The 22134-nt window shown below is 41.0% G+C and overlaps 1 protein-coding gene across 1 annotated transcript; it reads left to right on the top strand.

Annotated features, from left to right (window-relative positions):
* Positions 1 to 2237: 2237 nt before the first annotated feature.
* Positions 2238 to 21804, top strand: LOC139920913 (phosphatidylserine decarboxylase proenzyme, mitochondrial; the record flags this gene model as incomplete). Its single annotated transcript, XM_078282408.1, has 5 exons — positions 2238 to 2293; positions 7233 to 7273; positions 9278 to 9432; positions 17456 to 17590; positions 21703 to 21804. Coding segments are annotated over exons 1-5 (489 nt in total), but the record flags the coding sequence as incomplete, so codon positions are not given.
* Positions 21805 to 22134: the final 330 nt, after the last annotated feature.

The following is a 22134-nucleotide window of genomic DNA, read 5'->3' as shown; positions in this document are numbered from 1 at the left end:
GGTGTTATTTATCATTATAATTTATTATTAATTGGGTTATTGATTATTTGCGGTATTAACTATATAATTATAATTAGTCTTTTTTTATTATTAATTTATTATATAATTATATAAATATATATAGCTGCCTGCTGCCTGTCTGGAGGCAGCTGTTTGTATGACGGACCGGATGCAGCAGGTACAGAGTCTGGATTAAGACGGACTTCCAAGGCAGCAATGCGTCGTGACGTCATGACATCACCAAATACCGGCAGCTGCCGTCTGGTTACAGCGGTTATACTGCCACCTGTTGGTCATTTGGAATAACTGCTTATATATTTTTTAGTGATAGTATTCAGTATAAATTTGGATTTTATATAGATTTAATAAAATAGCTAACGTTAATACTATAACAACCACAATAGTGTAAAGTATTACAGAACGTTTACTAACTTGAGTAATACCCAAGAACTACAATTAAATATTTAACATGCAATTCAAATGAGATATCTTCAGCAACTGCTAGGTTTACTTTTCATAACCGTTTCATTGCTTAGGCTGCAATATTGTTTTGCCTGCTTACAGTTTTAAATGTAGGACTTTCACTTGAGTTATACTGGTAGTTATACTGCAATTAATATTTCTACTTTTTCCTTCCTCCTTCCTTCTGTCCTTCCTTTCCTTCCTTTCCTTCCTTGCTTCCTTCTTTCGTTTCTTTCCTTCTTTCCCTCCTTATCTCCTTTTGTTCTTTCCTTCCTTCCTAGTTCCTTTCCTTCCCTTCCTTCTTTTTCTCCCTCCCTCCCTTCCGCCCTTCCTTCCTTCCTTCCTTCCTTCCTTCATTTCTCCTTTCCTTCCTTCCTTCCTTATTATTGTGCTATTGTGTTTGTATGTATTATTATTCTTTCTTTCTTTCTTTCCTTCTTTCTTTCTTATTAAAACGGCCTTCCCATGCATGAAAAGTCACCAAACTTGGCACACAGCTCCAGTCCCGTGCCAAACGGCACTCACTAAAGTCTGAGGCAAATCGTCCAGATGGTGGCGCTACAGCAGCGGTCTAAAGGTTTAAACTTTAAAAAATCATAAAAAATCAACAATACAGCTCTGTAATGTTCTGAGGTTATCGGCCCAAACAAGACAAAACTTTCACACACTGGTACCTATACTAAATTATGAAGTCCACCGTTCCAAATTAGATGAAAATCGCTACAGAGCATCATTAGACCTGCCCAAATAAAACTATTGTTGGGTTTTTCATTTCATCAAAAATTGAGCCCACAGCTCATCAGAATGTCTGAGTGTAAACAATGCTGTACACAGCCATGGTGAACTGCTGCTTACTCAATGTCCAATCTTCATGTAAAAAATAGAAAATATTTTCTTGTCTTGGTAGATGAAACGTACAAAATTTCATTCTTCTAACTCAAAAACTGATTTTTTTAAAATGATTTGAATTCTGCCTTTATGGAAACCATTGTAGTGAATGGAAAACAGAGCATCTTTAAACATCAGTTATTCACTTATGGAGCATTCACTCCTTGTACAAATAAATTACAGACATCTCTCTGTTGCTGATAAAGAACGCAAATTCTCAGAATTTGATCTTTTTTTTTTAATCTATTTTGCCTTAATATGGATGGACAGATGTTATCGGGCACCCTGCTGGTTGCCTCAGTCATGTGACGCTCCTCTCTTCAAACCACCGACAGACAGCTCAACAACTTCATGACTTGTCCTCGGTGTCAGAGGTCGTGAGGTCGAGTCCTGGGTGATGCTGATGCTTTGTTTGCTGTGACTCTTTTTCCTCCGGCCGGCCGTCCATGACTGCTTGCAGTCCTAGTTTAATATTTATTTTTGTATTTTAACTCATATTATTATTATTATTTGGGGTATATTTTTTATTATTTTGTATCATTATTATTCCCTCCTTGTTTCCTTCCTTCCTTCATCTCTTCTCTTTCCTTCCCTTCCTTTTTTCCCTCCTTCCCACCTATCCTTCCTTCCTGCTTTTGCTTCCCTCCTTCCTTTCTTTCCTTCCTTTCTTCCTGCTCTCTTCCCTTATTTCCCTCCTTTCGTTCTTTCCTTCCTCCCTTCCTTCTTTCTCTCCTCCCTTCCCACCTCCTTTCCTTTCTTCCTTCCATCCAATCCCATATCCGTTAAAATCCACAAACTCCGCTCACCGAAACTGCTAGAAACGTCCAAAACGAACGTACCCGTTCCGTCTACGTTCGACGTCCTGACGTCACTTACGCAAACACAAAATGGCGGCGGCCTTGCGGATGGTGTGTAGCGGAGTGACGGCGCGGAATAAACGCAGGTATTTTGTCATTTTTACGTATCAAATATGAAATTTAACTGCTTGAAATGTTAGATGAATGTTTTATTGTGACGTTTACGTAGGTGTAACGTAACGACAAAGTGAAATATTTGACGTTTTTGCACGTGTTTACGTTGCTGCCCTTCTATTTGCTACCAAAACAGGCAAATATGTAATTTCGGCCTTGCGTAACCAATCTCCATTCATATGTTACTTTCAAAAATGTTTGAATCTTTTCGACAGCTAAACAATGTAGTGAGTTGTATGTTTGTTGCGTGAGCAGTAGGTTAGTTATCGCGATAAAGGTTTCGGCTATGCTAACGTAGCCGTAGCAAAACCGGAAGTGACATAACAGAGATCTCAAACAGGCTGTGTTCCGCCAGCTGAAATAAGAATAAGACTTCCGGTCCGACTTTTTCAGAATAAGAGCGTAATTTCTAGAAATCCACAACACTCAAATGTTGACTAAAAAAACGTCTTTTTGCACAAAAAAGAAATACATAAGCAACAAATCAATAACATCGATCAAACACTTTTTTGTGTTTCTGTTACACTCCCAGAAATATTTCCCAGAAAAATAGGAATATTGTAGGTTATTTTTTAAAATAATTTCATATCCAAATAGTTAAGATTTTTAAAAAGTTTTACTTAACTATTTGAAAGATTTTATCAATTTATCTTATTTTGTATATGTTTTAAATTATTTGTATTTATTACATTTCGTATTCATGAATGTATTTATGCATACAAATTTAAACCTTTTATTTTATAATAATTTCACATTTAAATCATTAATTTTGATTCTAGTTTTAATGTTAATAATAATAACAATAATTAAATTTTTCCTATTTTTATTTTATTTTTTTAAACTTAGTTTAACTATTTGAATCATTTTATTGATAGAAATTATTTTTATCCTTCACATTTCATATTCATAAATGCAGTTCATTGAGAAAAATATTGAAACATTACCTGTATTTCTTAACTCATGTCATATTTAACTATTAAGATTTAAATTTTAAAATATTTAATAACTGCAACTAACATTATTTCGGTAATCCATTAATGACGACTATTTTTTAGATTAATCAATTTATGTAACGATTATTTTCTTAGATAAAAATAACAACAAAATAAAAATGAATCAAGCAGCTCAAAATCCAAAACTTTATTGGAAGACAGGAAGAAAAAAATAGTTCATTGCGTTTTATTTGTAAAGTATCATAATAGTATGTTATGATAGAATAATATTACTATGTTTTTAAAAAAAAAATGCCTATCTAGGGACAAACATTGCAAATTAGCTTAGGTTATTATAATATGTGACTATGTTTTTAAAATGTTTATATATCTGTCCCTATTCATATAAACATTGAAATTAAAATAAAAGTTATTTCTTAATTATTTGATCTGTCATAACTGAAGAGAAAATCATCCATTCACTTCCTACCTGGACAGATTATTGTTTTGGACTCGTGAGTTAAACTTCTATTGTATGTGAAACTTAAGTTCAGTTGTGGTCAGTTGTTATAGCTTACAACTGAGATCATTTACCCCTCGTTTACAGCCAGGCAGGCAGTCAGCTGCTCCAAAGTTACGTGACAACAAACTGAGCTCAGCCACCGCCGAGCCGACAGGCGGCGCTAAACACACCGCCGCCTGTCGGCTGACACTTTCTCCCACACGCCCCGTTCTGTTGGGCGTGGAGGAGGCGCCGGTGTCCTCATTTCCAAAGACTGGAAATTCACTAAGCTTTCTCCTCTAAGCAATAACTCATCCTCTGAATACCGTGCGGTCATGGTGACCGCTCCTGTTAAGCTGTTTGTGGTTGTCATATATCGCCCACCAGGGCTACTGGGGAACTTTGTAGTTGAACTGGACATGCGACTCTCAGCCATTCCTGAAGATGGCACCCCACTGATTGTCATGGGGGACATGAACATCCATCTGGACAAACCCCAAGCGGATGACTTCCTTTCACTTCTGTCCTCATTTGACCTCAAACAGGTCTCCGCCCCTCCCACACACAAAGCGGGCAACACGCTCGATCCGATCGTGACTCGAAACTGCTCCGGCAAATCTGACCGTCACCCCTTACATCTGTCAGACCGCTTCTTTATTCAATTCACCGTTTCCTTACCGGAACATCCTCACGTTCCTCCACAAATGGTTTCCTTCAGCTGAAACCTCCGGTCCCTCACACCGGCTCAGCTCTCCAATGAGGTCTGGGCCACCGTGCCTCCTCATAATGAGTTCTCCTCGCTCCACGTCAGTGAGGCTACAGACGCACTCTGCTCCTCGCTAGCCGCCTCTCTAAACAATCTCTGCCCTCTCTCGTCCGAACCTGCTCGTAACACCCCCCCCCCCCCGGTCCGTGGCTCACCGGTGTCATCAGAGAGCAACGGGCGGGGCTCAGAGCAGCTGAGAGGAAATGACGCAAATCCAGAGATCCCACCGACCTCAGTGACTATCTGCATTCTCCTCCCATCTAAAAAGTGCCAAGACCACTTACTATCAGGAGAAAATCAGCAGCGCCGAAGACACTCAAAAATATTTTCAGCTTTTAACTCACTCCTCAACCCTCCACCACCTCCACCCTCAACTCTGCTCACTGCTGACCTCTTCGCCTCCTTCTTTACTGATAAGGTTTCTCCCATCAGTAACCGGTTCTCTGAGCCTGACCAGCTCAGTCTGCCTCCAGCTAACAGGGCCTCACTCCTCTCATTCTGCTGGACTCTCGTCCCACTACCTGTCCGTTGGACCCCGTACCCTCCGACCTCCTGCAGGCCATTTCGCCCACACTGATCCCTGCAGTCATGCACATCATCAACTCCTCACTTACAACAGGTGTGTTCCCCACTGCTTTTAAGCGAGCCCGGGTTACCCCGCTGCTAAAGAAACCTACACTCAACCCATCTCAGGTTGAAAGTTACAGGCCGGTTTCACTCCTCACCTTCCTTTCCAAGACACTTGAGCGCTCAGTCTTTAATCAAGTCTCTGAATTCCTTTCTGAGAACAACCTGTATGATCCTAACCAGTCTGGCTTCAAACACGGACACGCTACTGAGACTGCGCTCTCGTCTGTAGTGGAAACTCTGCGATCAGCTAGAGCTGCCGGTCAGTCCTCTGTTCTAATGTTGCTCGACCTATCGGCTGCCTTTGACACGGTGAACCACCAAATCCTCTCCACACTCGCTGAACACACTCAACCGGCCCAAAACAGCACATGTCACTCCGCTGTTCATATCCCTCCACTGGCTCCCCTCGCTGCCCGCATCAAGTTCAAGTCCTTGATGCTCGTCTACAAAGCGGCAACCAGACCGGCTCCGACCTACCTGAACTCCCTCATTCAGGTCTACGCTCCCTCCCGCCCACTACGCTCTGACAAGGAGCGCCGCCTGGTGCTGCCGCCACAACAAGGCCCTAAGTCTCTATCCAGACTCTTCTTCTGTGGTTCCTCGGTGGTTGAACGAGTTACCAAACTCCATTCGATCCGCAGAGTCCCTCTCAATCTTTAAGAAAAGGCTAAAGACCCAGCTCTTTAGTGAACACCTTCTCACCTGATGGACTGTGTAGTTGCTAAAAGAATAAATAATAATAACAATAATTCTTTATCTGCCTCCGCACCGCCTCCTGTCGGACCAGAACTCAGCTTTATGGCACTTACTCTCGTTCTCTCTGACTAGATCCTTGCTCAAATGTAAATGTTAAAATATCATAGGGATGTTTAGGACTACTCACCGGTCCATGATGAATATTTATAATTGAAAGCAAAAGAAATATAGAAAATAAAGTATTTTTTCAGAAGGTGACGATGGAGAGATGGATGTGAACTGCAGGCTTCTCCAGCAGAACAGACAGCACAGCATTACAGCAGATCTAATGTAGTCTACACAGGGAAAAGACCCATATTTCAACACTTAGATCAAATTAGTCTCTATTCGTTAAATACATTAGATACAGGGGTAAACGGAGGCATATTGCTTTATTATATTAAATATTTGGCACATCGCCAAAAGCTGTTGAGTGAGCAAAACTACAAAAAGGAACTGTGCAATTAAATGATAAACAGTAACGAACTATAAGTTATTTAAAAACATGACGGGATTCTTCAACCATCGGGAATTTACTGCATGGAATTCTTGGAATGTGTTTTTACTCATCTCATATTTCCAGTAGCCTAGCTTAAAGTGTCATAAAATAACAGCAAATAACCAGTTGCTAAATGTCTAATATTTATACATTTATAATGACTTCTGTCCATTAAATCCTTTTGGGAATGTGCTTTTTTATGCACACATTCTCTCCTCTCCTAGTACATTTATTCAGTATTTCAATGTTTTTATTAATTGAATGTATTTAAAATATTTGTATACATTATTTGTATTTGTTACATTTAATATTCATAACTATATATTTCACTTATAAAAATAGTTTTTTAAAAGTAAAAATCTTTTTATTTGACTGAATTTATTTATGTATATATATATATATATATATATATATATATATATATATAGTTACTGTATGTTTGACTTACACATTCATAATTTGTAATATTTCTTAATTGTTTCTTACAAATTATTTTATGTTTAACCATATTTATTAGATACTTCAGTAGTGTCATTAATTGAATTCATTTGCATTTGTTACATTTTAATTTCTTTGTATTTGTTACATTTCATATTCATAACTGTATATTTGACTTATAGAAAGGTAATATTTGTTTTATTTATTATTATTTTTTTTTAATTTTTTTATTTTTTTGCAGTAGTTTTATTAAGATATTTTATTTTGGTACCATATTTTAATGTTTTTATTAATTGAAATTACTTGTAATGTTTGTAGATTTGTTTTTGTATATTTCACATTTCATATTCATAACTGTATATTTGAAAATATAATTGTAATTTTTAATATTTCTTATATTTTTTTACAGTGTTCCTCTGTCTGGTGTCCAATGGCGCTGCTTCTCCAGTGGTGAGTTTCTCCTCTTTCACCTCCTTTCTCCTCCTTTTGTTTCGTCTGAAATTTAGAAACAGTGAAAGAGATGAAAAAGGAGGTGAAAAGTGGGGAGCTTCCTCCTCTTTCACCTCCTTTTTTCTCTTCCTTTACCACATTTCTCCTCCATAAGGAGGTGAAGCCCCGCCCCCTCTCCTCTAACCAATCCCCTGTCTCCTCCTCTCTCTCCTCCTCAGGCGCGTGCCTCGTGCTGCTCCTCAAAAATGAGGTGGAAAGAGTAAAAAAATAGTAAAAAGGAGGGGATGTGGCGGGCTCTGGACATTATTCACCATGATCTGTGGTCTGGGCATGTTTAACACAGTTATGTTGTGTGCTGCTCGGGTTAAGGAGACACCGGCCCTTTAAGAGTCTGGTTTCTGAGTGACGTCAGCAGGTTGTTGTGTTGTTGAGCGTGATGTAAACTGTCTTGCTCTGTGGGTTTCAAATAAATGACACACGAGTTGGTGTAGTCAACGAGAGAAGTTGTCCGTCTCCACATTCCTGCCACTTTTAATAAATAGAAACTCAAGTAAGACGAACCTCTGACTCCTGACTCCTTCCCTCAGCATGTATTCCATCCTCTGTGTGAGAAAACGGCAAAGCCGGAGCCAGACAAAAAAGAGAAATTCCCTGGTGGCTTCAGGTCGGCGTCATCAGTTGATCACACGTCACAGCAGCAGTTACGACAGAGCCGGACCCTTTAGAAAACTAAAACTAAAAAACAAATGGTCCGATATAAAGTGTGGCGTCAAGAAGCGCATTGCTGCGAAGCGACAGTGTCCGTACACCGGCGGGCGAGGAGACACCGGAGCTCGCTCTCCTCTGACGGGCGCTCACCTCGATAACGAGGACGGCTTGTTAAAAGAAAAGTCTCATCGTCCTGTAATGTCATGTTGGTGTCTCCCTCTTTTCTAACACAAGCCGTTTCTCTTTTTTGTCTGGCTCCGGCTTTGCCATTTTCTCACACAGAGAATGGAACGACATTTACATGCTGAGGAAAAAGTTCTGGAGTCAGAGGCTCCTCTTACTTGAGTTTATATTTATTAAAAGAGGAAGAGATGCACACAGCACACAGGCTACATACACTTCTACAAAGGAGAATAGATTTAAGCTGGTCTTCATGTCTCTTCCTGTACGTGGGAACAGGTCACAGAAAAGAGTTCGACCTCATATGTTATGTCTTAGTTTAGAGAAGCTACAGATAGTCCGGGACATCCAGGATCCACTTGTGACCAGAGACCTCTGGCCTAGTGAGTTATGGCCCAAAGGTTACGGTGAGGTAACCATTCATCTCTGAGGCAGACCAGTTAAGCTGTTACATGTATGTTACATGTTCTTCCACACATGCACATGAGTATTGATTCAGGGCGTTTCATGAACCATCTGTGGTTACTTGTGAGACTTATTGTACTGATTACAGTACAGCGCCACAGCAGTAATCCACGAGCTGCTTCATAGGAAAAAGAAGAAACACTCCTCAGTATAAATTCAATAAGAACCCGACCTGGAAACTTCCAGTCATCCCAACGTTACGCCGTCTTTGTTTTGGTCGGACCGTTGTGTCTGTGAACGTAGGAAACAGGAACGCCTCTGATTGGCCGACAGATGGTGACGAATCCGTCCGTCCAGAAAAAGCTCGCTGTGGGGTCGAATGTCACGTTCAGCCCGTAGGTCAGAGGTCAGCTCTGTCAGACGCCCTCTAGACGCCCTCTAGAGGCCGTCAGCTGACCGCCTGAATCTCACTCCTGATGCTCCGTGGGAAGAAGGTGAGAGAGGAGGAAAGAGAGGAGGAGTAAAAAAGGAGGTGAGAATAGTAAACATGAGGAGTAAACCGAGGTGAAGCTCCTTCTCCTCTGACAGTCCTGTGCCTCCTCCTCTTCTTCCTCTTTGTCCTCCTGCTCCTCAAAAAGGAGGTGAAAACATTTAGAGGTGAAACTCCGCCCCCTTCTTCTTTCTAACCAATTATCTTTCTCTCCTCCTCAGGTGCGCGCCTCCTCCTCCTCCTGCAGCAGAAGAAGCGCCTCCCTCTGCTCCTTCTGACAGCAGGGGGCGCAGCAGGATACCTGGGCTACAGACGGAGCGGCCGATTGGCCGAGGAGCAGGGGGAGGCGGAGCCGCGTCTGGCCGGCCCAGCCCAGGTAGGAGGAGCCACGCCTCCTTTTACTCCTCCTTTATTCCTCTTTTACTCCCTCTTTACGCCTTTTTCCGCTTTTTTCTTTTTTCTCCTTTTCTCCTCCCTTTTTGAAAATGAGTTATTTTCACCTCCCTCGTTTTTTCTATTGTCCTCCTTTTCTACTCCTTTACTCTTCTTTTTCTCCTTTGCTTCTCCTTTTCTTCCTTTTGCACCTCCTTTTCTCCTTTTCTTTTCTCCTGTTTTCTTTTACTTTTTCTTTTCCTCTTTTACTCCTTTACTCCTTTTTCTCCTTTTTTCTTTTGCACCTCCTTTTCATTTTTTTCCTTCTGTTTTCCTCTGTTTCTCCTTTTTTCCTCCTTTATTCCTCTTCTTCTCCTTTTCACCTCCTTCTTCTCCTTCTTTTCTACTCCTTTACTCCTGTTTTTGTCATTTCTTTTTTTTTTACCTCCCTTTCTCCTCTTTCACCTCCTTTTTCTTCTTCTACCACTAAAAAAATTCAAAACAAAGGAAGAAAATGTAGATTTTTACTCGTTCATTTTGGGGAGTAAACGAGGGAGTCAAAGAAGAGGCGAAGAAGAAGGGAGTGTCACTTCGTTGGCTTGTGCCTCCTTCTTCTCCTTTTGTGAGAAAACTCTCATCTCTCCATTCACTTCCATTAATTTCTCTCTCTGTTTACTGTGTGTATTCTCTCTATCTCTTGCCCCTTTGTTTATTTAACCTGCGAATCAGCTGCCACGTTGGAAGCAAAACAACTTCTGCTGACTTTTTAAGCCCCGCCCCCTCTCCTCACCGCCACAGCCGCCTTCTGATTGGCCGGGAGAGCCCTTGGATATTTATTGACCAATCAGTGAGTTTCGGCAGGCGGACGTGGCGATAAAGAGCGCGAGGGCCGATCTGATTAGTCAATGAGTAACTGAGGCGGGTCGGAGGAGCTAAGAGGCTGTGATTGGATGATGACAAAAAATAATAATAATACAATAATACTAGTAAAAATAATAATAATAATAATTTTAAAAGAAATGATGAAATAATGCATAAATAATTCATGTTAAATAAAAGAAATAATGAAGTAAAATAATACATGAATAGATAAATTCAGTAAATACGGATACATATTACAAAAATAAATAATAAAAATATGTTAGTAATCAATACTGCTGATAATGAATAAAAAATGTAAAAAAAAGAATAAATCAATAACAACAGGATATAAATACAAATAATAAATACATGAGTAAATACAATAAATATGAATAAAATAATGCTAATAATAAATAAACTAATAAACAAACAGTAAAATGCAAACATTCTGAAAATCTAAACAAAGTCAAATTCAAATCATGCAAATTAATAAAGAATAATGCTAAATTAAAAAATAAATGACAGTTCTATTAATAATACAAAGAAATTACATTAAATAATAATGATTAATATAAAATAAGTAAAATATATAAATAAAATAAAACATTGCAATGAAACAAAACTTGACAAATATTAAAAAGTTAAAAAAGAAACAAAATATTAAAATATGAAATGGAATAACAAAAACAACAATAAAGCAAAAAATAATAAAAAATAAAATGAGTATTGTTGATAAAATAAAATTTATAAAAATATATAAAATAAATGTTAAAAATATAAAAAAACAAAACATAAAGCACTTGCATATTTAATATGATGTCATTGTCATAAAAAAATACATATAACATAATACATAATAAAAATTAATAATATAAAATAATAATAATATACATAAAAAATAACAATTATGTAACCATTGTTTGTAATGGTTAATATTTAATGAGATTATGTCATTATAGTGAGGAAAAAGCTATTTCATAAGATTTATATTAAGAAATGAATACAAATATATGGCTACTTTAATATTTAATCAGATGTAATTGTATAATCAATGTATAAAATGTATTGAAATGATGTCATTGTGGTGGAAAAATAAAAAATATTTTAGAAATATACAAAAATGAATACAAACATTTGGCAACTAATATTTACAGTTTTTTAGGATTGCTAGCAACCTTTTATCAGTTCTGTAGTCACATTTTCATAACTCTTAACACAGTTAGCACAACATCGGTCTGTTGCGGGCCATACCATTAACACATTTCTTGTTCCTTTGACACAAAATGCATTCACTGAACACATTTTAAAAACTCTTGAATTTCTTTTACACACAAGCTCAACCAAGACCAAAACTATGGATTTTACTGCCAAATGTATAAATGCTTTCACACTGTATGTCAGAACAGATAACCTCATGTTCTAAACCTAACTTATAGGCTACAGTTGAAGTGAACAGCAGTTCACATTGTACATTGAAACACAAATATATGTCCTATATTTTTTTTTTATTGCTATTGAGAAACAGCTGATTGAAGTTATGCAAATAGACCCATCACAGCTGAACACTGCCAGGGGTGGATAAGGCACGCCAAAAGATACTTCCCATGGTGCATAGCCAGAGAAAATATAAGGAGTGATGTGGACGAGAACATGTGGCCAAATGCAGAAGACCGGGTAGATTAGAAAAGGACTGTGTATTTTTCTTTTTTTTTTCTTCTGTGCCTTTTTCTGTTTGTATATTTTATTTTTACACAACTGTAACCAGCAGCTATACTGCAGATTTTTGTTGATCTCTTGCAGTAATTTCCTATTGCAAATAAAGCCTTTACTGCAGCAATTCTGTCACTTATTCCTTTTTCATATACTGTACATTCTATAAAGTAAAGATGAGTCATTCACTTTTTATATAGAATGTTTGCAAAAAAAGAAGATAAAAATGCACATTTACTACACTCAACAAAAGAAAAATGCAGAGTGACTTCAAAAGAAACTGCAGTGCGAAAAACAATTGATTATCAATATACTGTCTATTGTATAAGGGTAGAACTGACACATGTAAAGTGATGCATGTTCTGTAATACCATCTGCTGTTAGTATGTTGTATGTCATTGTGCTGTGATTGATTAAATGTTCCTGTTGGAAGAAAACATGTGCTAGAGTTTTGAAAGAATTATTTGATTTTGAGACATGTTTGCAGTGTTTTGGTAGAGTTAGTGTATTTTGACAAAGTATTCTTCATTTTGAAAATTAGTGTTGGTGTTAAAACCGCTTGCTAGCGATCGTAAAAAAAACTGTAATAAGATGATGTCATCATGATCAAAATAATAAAATAATTATGTAAGAAATACTTTTAAAGATTAATATAAACATGGCTACTTTAATATTTAATAGGCTGATGTCATTGTGGTGAGAAAATATAGATGTGATGAGAAAATATTAAAACAATTTTAAAAAATGAATAGAAAGATATGAGTTCTTACATATGTAATAAGATGATGTCATTGTGATAGAAAAATATTAAAACAATTAAAAAATGAAAACAATCACATGACTACTTTAATATTTAATGAGATGATGTAATTGTAATGAAAAAGTAATAAACTATTTTAAAAGTGAATACAAACATGACTAATATTTAATGAAATAAAAATAAAACAATTATAAATAGTTTAAAACATGAATCCACACAAATGGCTGCTGTAATATGTAATGAGATGATGTCATTGTAATCCTAACACTAGACATGTAGAGTTGTAGCTTTCTAGATAAAGCATGAACTTTGGCTCCATGTGATGACATCACCCCCCCCCCCCCACACACACACACACACACACACACACAGATGACCTTTGACCTCGATCCCTTCCATTCCGCTAAGAACTGTAACTTTTATTTGTCATTGCGTTTTGCATTATTTTATGTTTTTATTTTATGTTTATATTTTAATATTGTTGTTTTCCTCTTTTCTCTCTGTTTTACATTCCATAGCAGTTACTGTAAATGGCAGAGAGGAAAAGGGCGAGCGACATGAGAATGAATGGGGAGAGAGAGAGAGAGAGATGACAAATCACCTGTTCAAAGTCTTAACTCTCTCTCTCTCTCTCTCTCTCTCTCTCTTCCTTTATCCTTTAAACCCCTCCTCCTCTTCTTCACCTCTCTTCACCTCCTTTACCTCTTCTCTTCTGACCCAACACCATCTCAACTCTTCTTCCTCTCCTCCTTTTCTCTCTCTTTTCCTCCATTCGGACTGGAACCGCTTTGAAAAGAAAGACGAGGAGAGAAAGACAGAACCGCGCATGCTCCGATTTTCTCTATTTTTCTACTTTTTCTTTAAGTGGTGGGAAAACAGAATAAAAGTAGAGGAGAAATGTGCCGCCGCGCGACTTTCTCGCCATCTTCCGCGTTCCCCGGGGGTTCTGAGGCCAGGACGCGCACATGGTGAGGTTCTGCTCGCGCCGCTCGCCCCCGCGCCCGCACCGCAGGGAGCGCGGCCGGCTCCGGCACGCGGAGAGGGAGAGAGGAGAGAGGGATGGCGGGAGGCGCGTGGCGCGGTTCAGGTGAGGCTGGAACGTTTTGGGTGAAGTAGAAAAATTTAGAAAAAGATTCTAAATAGGATTAACGTAAAAAACATAGAATTTTGACCTAAAATAAGCAAGAAAAAAATATAGACGGAAGAAATAGAACAAAAATTTAAATGGGCAAAAAAAAGAGGAAAAAAGACAGAAATATGAAAGTAAGGAAAGAAATGTTTTGGTTAAAGTAGAAAAATGTAGAAAAAAATTTAGAAGAAGTTAGAAGTTTGACGTAAAATATGCGAGGAAAAAAATAAGAATAGACTGAAAAAATAGAGAAAAATATTTCAAAATGGGGAATAAAGAGAGGAAATGGTAGAGAGATTTAAAGTGAATGAAGAGAGAAAATGAAGAAAAAAGAGCAACAGACAAGAAAATGTGATGAAAAAAATTACCAGAATCAGAATATGAGGGAAACATATTTTGGCAAAGTAGAAAAATTTAGCCGTAAAATAAGCAAGAAAAAATAAAAATAGAAAAAAAAAAAGGAAAAAAAAAATAAAAGTAAAATTAGAAAAAAATATTTTAAAAAAAAAGGAGAAAGAGGAAGAAATTAGAGAAAATAACAGAATGGATGGGCGAGCGAGCTTGGCTTTAAATGGAGAGTGAGGGTTAAATGGAGAGAGAGAGCATTAGTGAGAATGGAGCTTGTCTGGGCGAGTGACATAGAAAGTGAATGGAGAGAGAGAGAGATTAGAAATAATGACAACATAAAAAATCAGAGGAGAAATAGGGAAAAATGGCGGAAAGAAGTGAAAAATGACCAAAGAAAAAAGCCAAACAATTTAGAAAATTATTCAGTCAGAATGACTATTCTGACTATAATTTTCTTTTATTACTTTTATTTTTTTCTCCATTTCATGCCTCACTTTCAGAAATTGTGTTACATGATCCTGACTGATGATCCTGAAATTTTTGGATGTTTTTTATTTAGTCAATTTCCCCTTTTTCCCGCCATCTTTTTTCCTCTGACGTTTTAATATTTTTGCCTCATTTCCAATCTCTCTCTCTCTCTCCCATTCAATCCCAATGTGGCTCGCCCAACCTTCTCTCTCTTAGAATGGAGAGAGAGGGGCAAACCACACTGGGATTGAATGGAAGAGAGAGAGAGGGATTATGGGGGATTAGTGTGTGTGTGTGTGTGTGTGTGTCTGTGTGTGTTGCTATTTTAGCCTAGCTTAGCCGCTGTTAGCCTACTTTCCATCTGATCCCATGCGAACTTGCTATCCCAGTTAGCCGCAAATAAACAGCTCATTTGAATGTGGAAGGGGATTTTAATAAATAATGAGCATTGGGAATAAATTGGTTTTTGTTATTGAAAAAATATAAAGTGTTACTTTTAATATTACGTTTAACGTAATATCGGTCAAAGTTATAATTATAAATGTAGATAATAAAATTACGTTCATGACATTATAAATTATAATGAAATAAAGTATAAATTCTAAATATAAAAATTCAAATTATGAACATAAATGTAGATAAAAGAATACATACAATTCAATATGTAAAGAATAAAAATTATTCTTATGAATTAAATAATTTTACAATTTATGAAATTAAACAGAACTACACAAATAAAAATATGAGAAAAGAAATAAAACCCAAAGTAAAGAAAAAAGTCTTAGTAGCGGCTCCATTAGCATGTTAGCATTCCTACCCGCTTTAGCGTTAGCATCCGTTAGCTTGCGCACGCTGCCTCCTCCCTCTCCCCCCCCCACACACATAAACACACACACATTAAAGCCCCGCCCACTTTCACCCATTTGCCACGCCCACTTCCCCCCTTTAAATGTTTTTCTTTTCTTTTCTATTTTTTACTCGTTTTCTCTTTTCCTATTTTCTTTTCTTTCACTTACATTTTTTTTCTATTACTTCCTTCCATCATTCCTTTCCATTTTTTCTTTGATTTGTTTTAAAAAAAATTGTGCTTTTCCTCTAGTTTTTTCTAGTTTTTTTTATTTTCTGTTTATCTCCGTTCTTTCATCCTTTCACCTCCTGCTATCTCTCTATCCCTTCCTCTCATTTTTCAAAATTTGTTCTGTCATGCCTTATTTGTGCCTTTTATTTTCCCTTTTTACAATTCCTTTCATTATTCAACGATCTTTTCTATTTCTCTATTTTTCCCTCCTTGTTTATTTTTTCTCTTCATTCTTTCATCTTTTCACCTCCTATCTCTCCATCCCTTCTGCTAATTTTTCCCCAAAAAATTATTTTTCTTCCCTCCGTTCGTCCTTTTATTTTTCAAATTTTCTTTGTTTACTAATTTTTTAGCAATTTGATTTCCAATTTTTATTGTTTTTTCTCTCCACTTTTGTCTTCTCCTTCTTTCTCTCCATCCTTCCTCTAATTTTTAAAATCCTTTCTTTGTTTCTTTCATTTTTCAAATTTTCTCATTTAATTTTTTTTTACTATATTATACTTTTATTTCTACATATTTTTCTTTCATTCATTCATTCTTTCATCTTCCTTCCCTTCCTCATTTTTCAAAATATTTCCTTTCATCCCTCCATCCTTCCTTTCATTATTCCCCCCTGTTTTACATTTTTCTTTCATTTGTACCTCCATTCCCCAATACATACATTTGCATGTCATTAGCATAAATCATGACATCACTCTGACCCCGCCCCCCTCCCCCAGGCTACAGTTGCCGCGACTGTCCCTGCGCCGCCGTCTGCGCGCGCTCCGTGGCGGCGTGGCGTCCGGCTCCGCCCCCTGGCGCCGGCCGCCAATCGCCTTCCTCTACTACTTTCTGTCGGTCGGTGCTCTGCGGCCAATGACCAAGCGGGTAAGAGCGTGGCGTTGCTCTCGTCTGATTGAATGATGAAGATACGGGGGCAGAGCTTGTGTGTTTGATTGACAGGAAGAAAAGGGAAATGAACATATTTGGATTTTTCTTAATTTTTTCTCTTTTCTTTTTTCATTGGGTGGGAAAAGAAGGGGGCGGGGCTAAGCTGTTTGTCAGGAAGGTGGGAATTCTTCATTTTCTCCTTTTTTTTTCTTACCTTTTTTGATTGGATGGGAGAAAGAAAGGGGGCGGTACTTAACTTTGATTGACAGGAAGGGAAAAAGTAGAATGACCATATCTGGAGTTTTTGTCATTTTTTGGGGTGCTTTTCCTCTTTTTTTCCTCTTTTCTCCCTTTTTTTGTCCTTTTTCCTTCTGCTTCTTCTCTTTCTACTCCTTTTTTACTTCTCTTGCTTTTTCTCTTCTATCTTTTCCTTTTGTCCTTTTCTTCTTCTCTTTCTCCTCATCTCTTCTTTCGCCTCCTTTTACTTTTCTCCTCATTTCTCCTTCCTTTTCTCCTCTTTTCTCCTCCTTTATCCTCTTTTCTCCTCTTTATCTTATTTTCTCCTCCTCTTTATTCCCTTCTTCCTTCTCCTCTTTCACCTCCTCCTCTCTTCTCCTCCTCTTTGTCTCCTCCTCTCCTCTTTTCACCTCCTCTTTCCCATTTTCCCTGCCAAAACGAACCAAGAAATCATATTGTTGGTTCACATTTACTTGTTTTTTCCCCAAAGTTATATCCGTTTTTAACTGAATTTATCATTCTTCTCCTCCTCTCTCTCTCTCTCTCTCTCTCTCTCTCTCTCTCAGGTGTCTCTCTATCGTTCCTTCCCGACTCGTCTCCTTTCCAGAGTTTGGGGTCGGCTGAACAGAGTGGATCTTCCCTCTTGGCTCAGGAAGCCGGTCTACTCGCTCTACATCTGGACCTTCGGAGTTAACATGCAGGTGGGGGGGGGGTGGGGGGGGTTAGCTCTCTATAGCTGCTGGTCTCTCCTGCCCATCTCTATAGCTGCTGGTCTCTCCTGCCCATCTCTATAGCTGCTGGTCTCTCCTGCCCATCTCTATAGCTAGCTACTGGTCTCTCCTGCCCGTCTCTATAGCTGCTGGTCTCTCCTGCCCATCTCTATAGCTAGCTACTGGTCTCTCCTGCCCGTCTCTATAGCTAGCTGGTCTCTCCTGCCCGTCTCTACAGCTAGCTGGTCTCTCCTGCCCGTCTCTATAGCTAGCTGCCGGTCTCTCCTGCCCATCTCTACAGCTAGCTGCTGGTCTCTCCTGCCTGTCTCTACAGCTAGCTGGTCTCTCCTGCCCGTCTCTATAGCTAGCTGCCGGTCTCTCCTGCCCGTCTCTACAGCTAGCTGGTCTCTCCTGCCCGTCTCTACAGCTAGCTGCTGGTCTCTCCTGCCTGTCTCTACAGCTAGCTGGTCTCTCCTGCCCGTCTCTATAGCTAGCTGCCGGTCTCTCCTGCCCGTCTCTACAGCTAGCTGGTCTCTCCTGCCCGTCTCTACAGCTAGCTGGTCTCTCCTGCCCGTCTCTACAGCTAGCTGGTCTCTCCTGCCCGTCTCTATAGCTAGCTGCCGGTCTCTCCTGCCCATCTCTACAGCTAGCTGGTCTCTCCTGCCCGTCTCTACAGCTAGCTGCTGGTCTCTCCTGCCCGTCTCTATAGCTAGCTGGTCTCTCCTGCCCGTCTCTACAGCTAGCTGGTCTCTCCTGCCTGTCTCTACAGCTAGCTGCTGGTCTGTCCTGCCCGTCTCTACAGCTAGCTGCTGGTCTGTCCTGCCCGTCTCTACAGCTAGCTGGTCTCTCCTGCCCGTCTCTACAGCTAGCTGGTCTCTCCTGCCCGTCTCTACAGCTAGCTGCCGGTCTCTCCTGCCTGTCTCTACAGCTAGCTGCTGGTCTCTCCTGCCCGTCTCTATAGCTAGCTGCCGGTCTCTCCTGCCCGTCTCTACAGCTAGCTGGTCTCTCCTGCCCGTCTCTACAGCTAGCTGCCGGTCTCTCCTGCCTGTCTCTACAGCTAGCTGGTCTCTCCTGCCCGTCTCTACAGCTAGCTGCCGGTCTCTCCTGCCTGTCTCTACAGCTAGCTGGTCTCTCCTGCCCGTCTCTACAGCTAGCTGCCGGTCTCTCCTGCCTGTCTCTACAGCTAGCTGCTGGTCTCTCCTGCCTGTCTCTACAGCTAGCTGGTCTCTCCTGCCCGTCTCTACAGCTAGCTGGTCTCTCCTGCCCGTCTCTATAGCTAGCTGCCGGTCTCTCCTGCCCGTCTCTACAGCTAGCTGGTCTCTCCTGCCCGTCTCTACAGCTAGCTGGTCTCTCCTGCCCGTCTCTACAGCTAGCTGGTCTCTCCTGCCCGTCTCTACAGCTAGCTAGCTGGTCTCTCCTGCCCGTCTCTACAGCTAGCTGCCGGTCTCTCCTGCCCATCTCTACAGCTAGCTGCCGGTCTCTCCTGCCCGTCTCTATAGCTAGCTGGTCTCTCCTGCCCGTCTCTACAGCTAGCTGCTGGTCTCTCCTGCCCGTCTCTATAGCTAGCTGCTGGTCTCTCCCGCCCGTCTCTACAGCTAGCTGCCGGTCTCTCCCGCCGGTCTCTCCCGCCCGTCTCTATAGCTAGCTGCCGGTCTCTCCTGCCCGTCTCTACAGCTAGCTGCCGGTCTCTCCCGCCCGTCTCTACAGCTAGCTGCCGGTCTCTCCCGCCCGTCTCTACAGCTAGCTGCCGGTCTCTCCTGCCCGTCTCTACAGCTAGCTGGTCTCTCCTGCCCGTCTCTACAGCTAGCTGGTCTCTCCTGCCCGTCTCTATAGCTAGCTGGTCTCTCCTGCCCGTCTCTACAGCTAGCTGGTCTCTCCTGCCTGTCTCTACAGCTAGCTGCTGGTCTGTCCTGCCCGTCTCTACAGCTAGCTGCTGGTCTGTCCTGCCCGTCTCTACAGCTAGCTGGTCTCTCCTGCCCGTCTCTACAGCTAGCTGGTCTCTCCTGCCCGTCTCTACAGCTAGCTGCCGGTCTCTCCTGCCTGTCTCTACAGCTAGCTGCTGGTCTCTCCTGCCCGTCTCTATAGCTAGCTGCCGGTCTCTCCTGCCCGTCTCTACAGCTAGCTGGTCTCTCCTGCCCGTCTCTACAGCTAGCTGCCGGTCTCTCCTGCCCGTCTCTACAGCTAGCTGGTCTCTCCTGCCCGTCTCTACAGCTAGCTGCCGGTCTCTCCTGCCCGTCTCTACAGCTAGCTGGTCTCTCCTGCCCGTCTCTACAGCTAGCTGCCGGTCTCTCCTGCCTGTCTCTACAGCTAGCTGCTGGTCTCTCCTGCCTGTCTCTACAGCTAGCTGGTCTCTCCTGCCCGTCTCTACAGCTAGCTGGTCTCTCCTGCCCGTCTCTATAGCTAGCTGCCGGTCTCTCCTGCCCGTCTCTACAGCTAGCTGGTCTCTCCTGCCCGTCTCTACAGCTAGCTGGTCTCTCCTGCCCGTCTCTACAGCTAGCTGGTCTCTCCTGCCCGTCTCTACAGCTAGCTAGCTGGTCTCTCCTGCCCGTCTCTACAGCTAGCTGCCGGTCTCTCCTGCCCATCTCTACAGCTAGCTGCCGGTCTCTCCTGCCCGTCTCTATAGCTAGCTGCCGGTCTCTCCTGCCCGTCTCTATAGCTAGCTGGTCTCTCCTGCCCGTCTCTACAGCTAGCTGCCGGTCTCTCCTGCCCGTCTCTATAGCTAGCTGCTGGTCTCTCCCGCCCGTCTCTACAGCTAGCTGCCGGTCTCTCCCGCCCGTCTCTCCCGCCCGTCTCTATAGCTAGCTGCCGGTCTCTCCTGCCCGTCTCTACAGCTAGCTGCCGGTCTCTCCCGCCCGTCTCTACAGCTAGCTGCCGGTCTCTCCCGCCCGTCTCTACAGCTAGCTGCCGGTCTCTCCCGCCCGTCTCTACAGCTAGCTGCTGGTCTCTCCCGCCCGTCTCTACAGCTAGCTGCTGGTCTCTCTGTACATCGTCAGCAGCTTCCTGTCTGATCAGATTTGGGACAAACTGTAATTTGTTTTAAGGTTTTGGAAACATTTAGTTTTGTTTATAAGTTTGATTTCTTTTTGCCAATAGTGATAATATTCTTCTTGTTTGTTTTTTCTGTTAGTTTGGATTTTGTCAGTGTGGTTGTGTGGTGAGGTTTAGTTGTGTTTTTTGGTCAGGTGTTCCAGCTGGTCTCTCTCTGGTGTCTCCTCCAGTGTGTCAGTGCAGTATTGTGGGGAGACTCTGGGTGATACTCTCTCTCTCTCTCTCTCTCTCTCTCTCTCTCTCTCTCTCTGTCTCTCTCTCTCTCTCTCTCTCTCTCTCAATTCAATTCAATTCAAATTTGCTTTATTAGCATGAATGTCACAACAACAATATTGCCAAAGCATCAAGAATCAATGAAACAAAACAATATGAACACAACATTAAGATTGATACATATTAATTATATATATACAGTATATCCTCTGCATGTGTGTGTGTGTGAGTGCTGATGAGGGGTTTATGTTTAGGGAAGGATGAAGGGGGACAGCAGCCATATTGAAATGAATCCCCAGTTAACAGTAATGTTATGGATCCTATAGGAACAGAGTCATTCATTCAGTGACCATCTCCCCAATTACATTTCAACAGATCACATCATACTGTGTGTGTGTGTGTGTGTGTGTGTGTGTGTGTGTGTGTGTGTGTGTGTGTCTCGGTCACTCACTGTCCCTCAGGTTGTGGCATGTTGATACATATTGGGCAGCAAGATATGCCCTGTCTCCTTCTCCTAGGAGTATTTTTAATTTTGAGAGGTCATTAAGCTCTTTGAAATCTGAAATTACAGAGTTGAACTTGTTAAAGTAAACGTTCCTTATTTCATCGAATGTTTTACATTGTAGGAGGAAGTGCATCTCTGTCTCAGCCTCACCTGTCCGACAGTGACCACATATTCTGTTTTCTTTTGGTCGCCATGATTTTTTGTGTCGTCCTTTTTCGATCGCCAATTCATGGTCACTGAGCCTGTACCTCTCTCTCTGTCTCTCTCTCTCTCTCTCTCTCTCTCTTTCTGTCTGGACCAATGTGTGAGCATTTCCTGTTTGTGTCTGGTCCAATAGGAAGCAGCGGTGGAGGATCTGCATCACTACAGGAACCTGGGAGAGTTTTTCAGAAGGAAACTGAAACCTGCAGCCAGACCGCTCTGCTCCTCCTCGTGCCTGGTAACTCCTCCTCTTCTCCTCCTCTCCTCTTCTCCTCCTCTCCTCTTCTCCTCCTCTTCTCCTCCTCTTCTCCTCCTCTCCTCTTCTCCTCCTCTTCTCCTCCTTATATATATATATATATATATATAGGCCTACTGAGGCAACAAAAATCCATTCCAATAGACGGAAAACACAGGGCCTTTATCAATTTACTCCAACTTTAGAGACTATAAAAACTGCAACATAACAAAATATTTTTCAATATTAATCTGGATTGAGGGAGCAAACAGTCAGAGTCAGAGTTAAAAAGTAAATATTAACGTTTTCAGTCACTCAGTGGATACTGACTAG

The sequence above is a fragment of the Centroberyx gerrardi genome, unplaced genomic scaffold (assembly GCF_048128805.1).
Source record: "Centroberyx gerrardi isolate f3 unplaced genomic scaffold, fCenGer3.hap1.cur.20231027 Scaffold_131, whole genome shotgun sequence".
Lineage (NCBI taxonomy): Eukaryota > Metazoa > Chordata > Actinopteri > Beryciformes > Berycidae > Centroberyx > Centroberyx gerrardi.
This window is presented reverse-complemented; position numbering and strand designations above follow the sequence as displayed.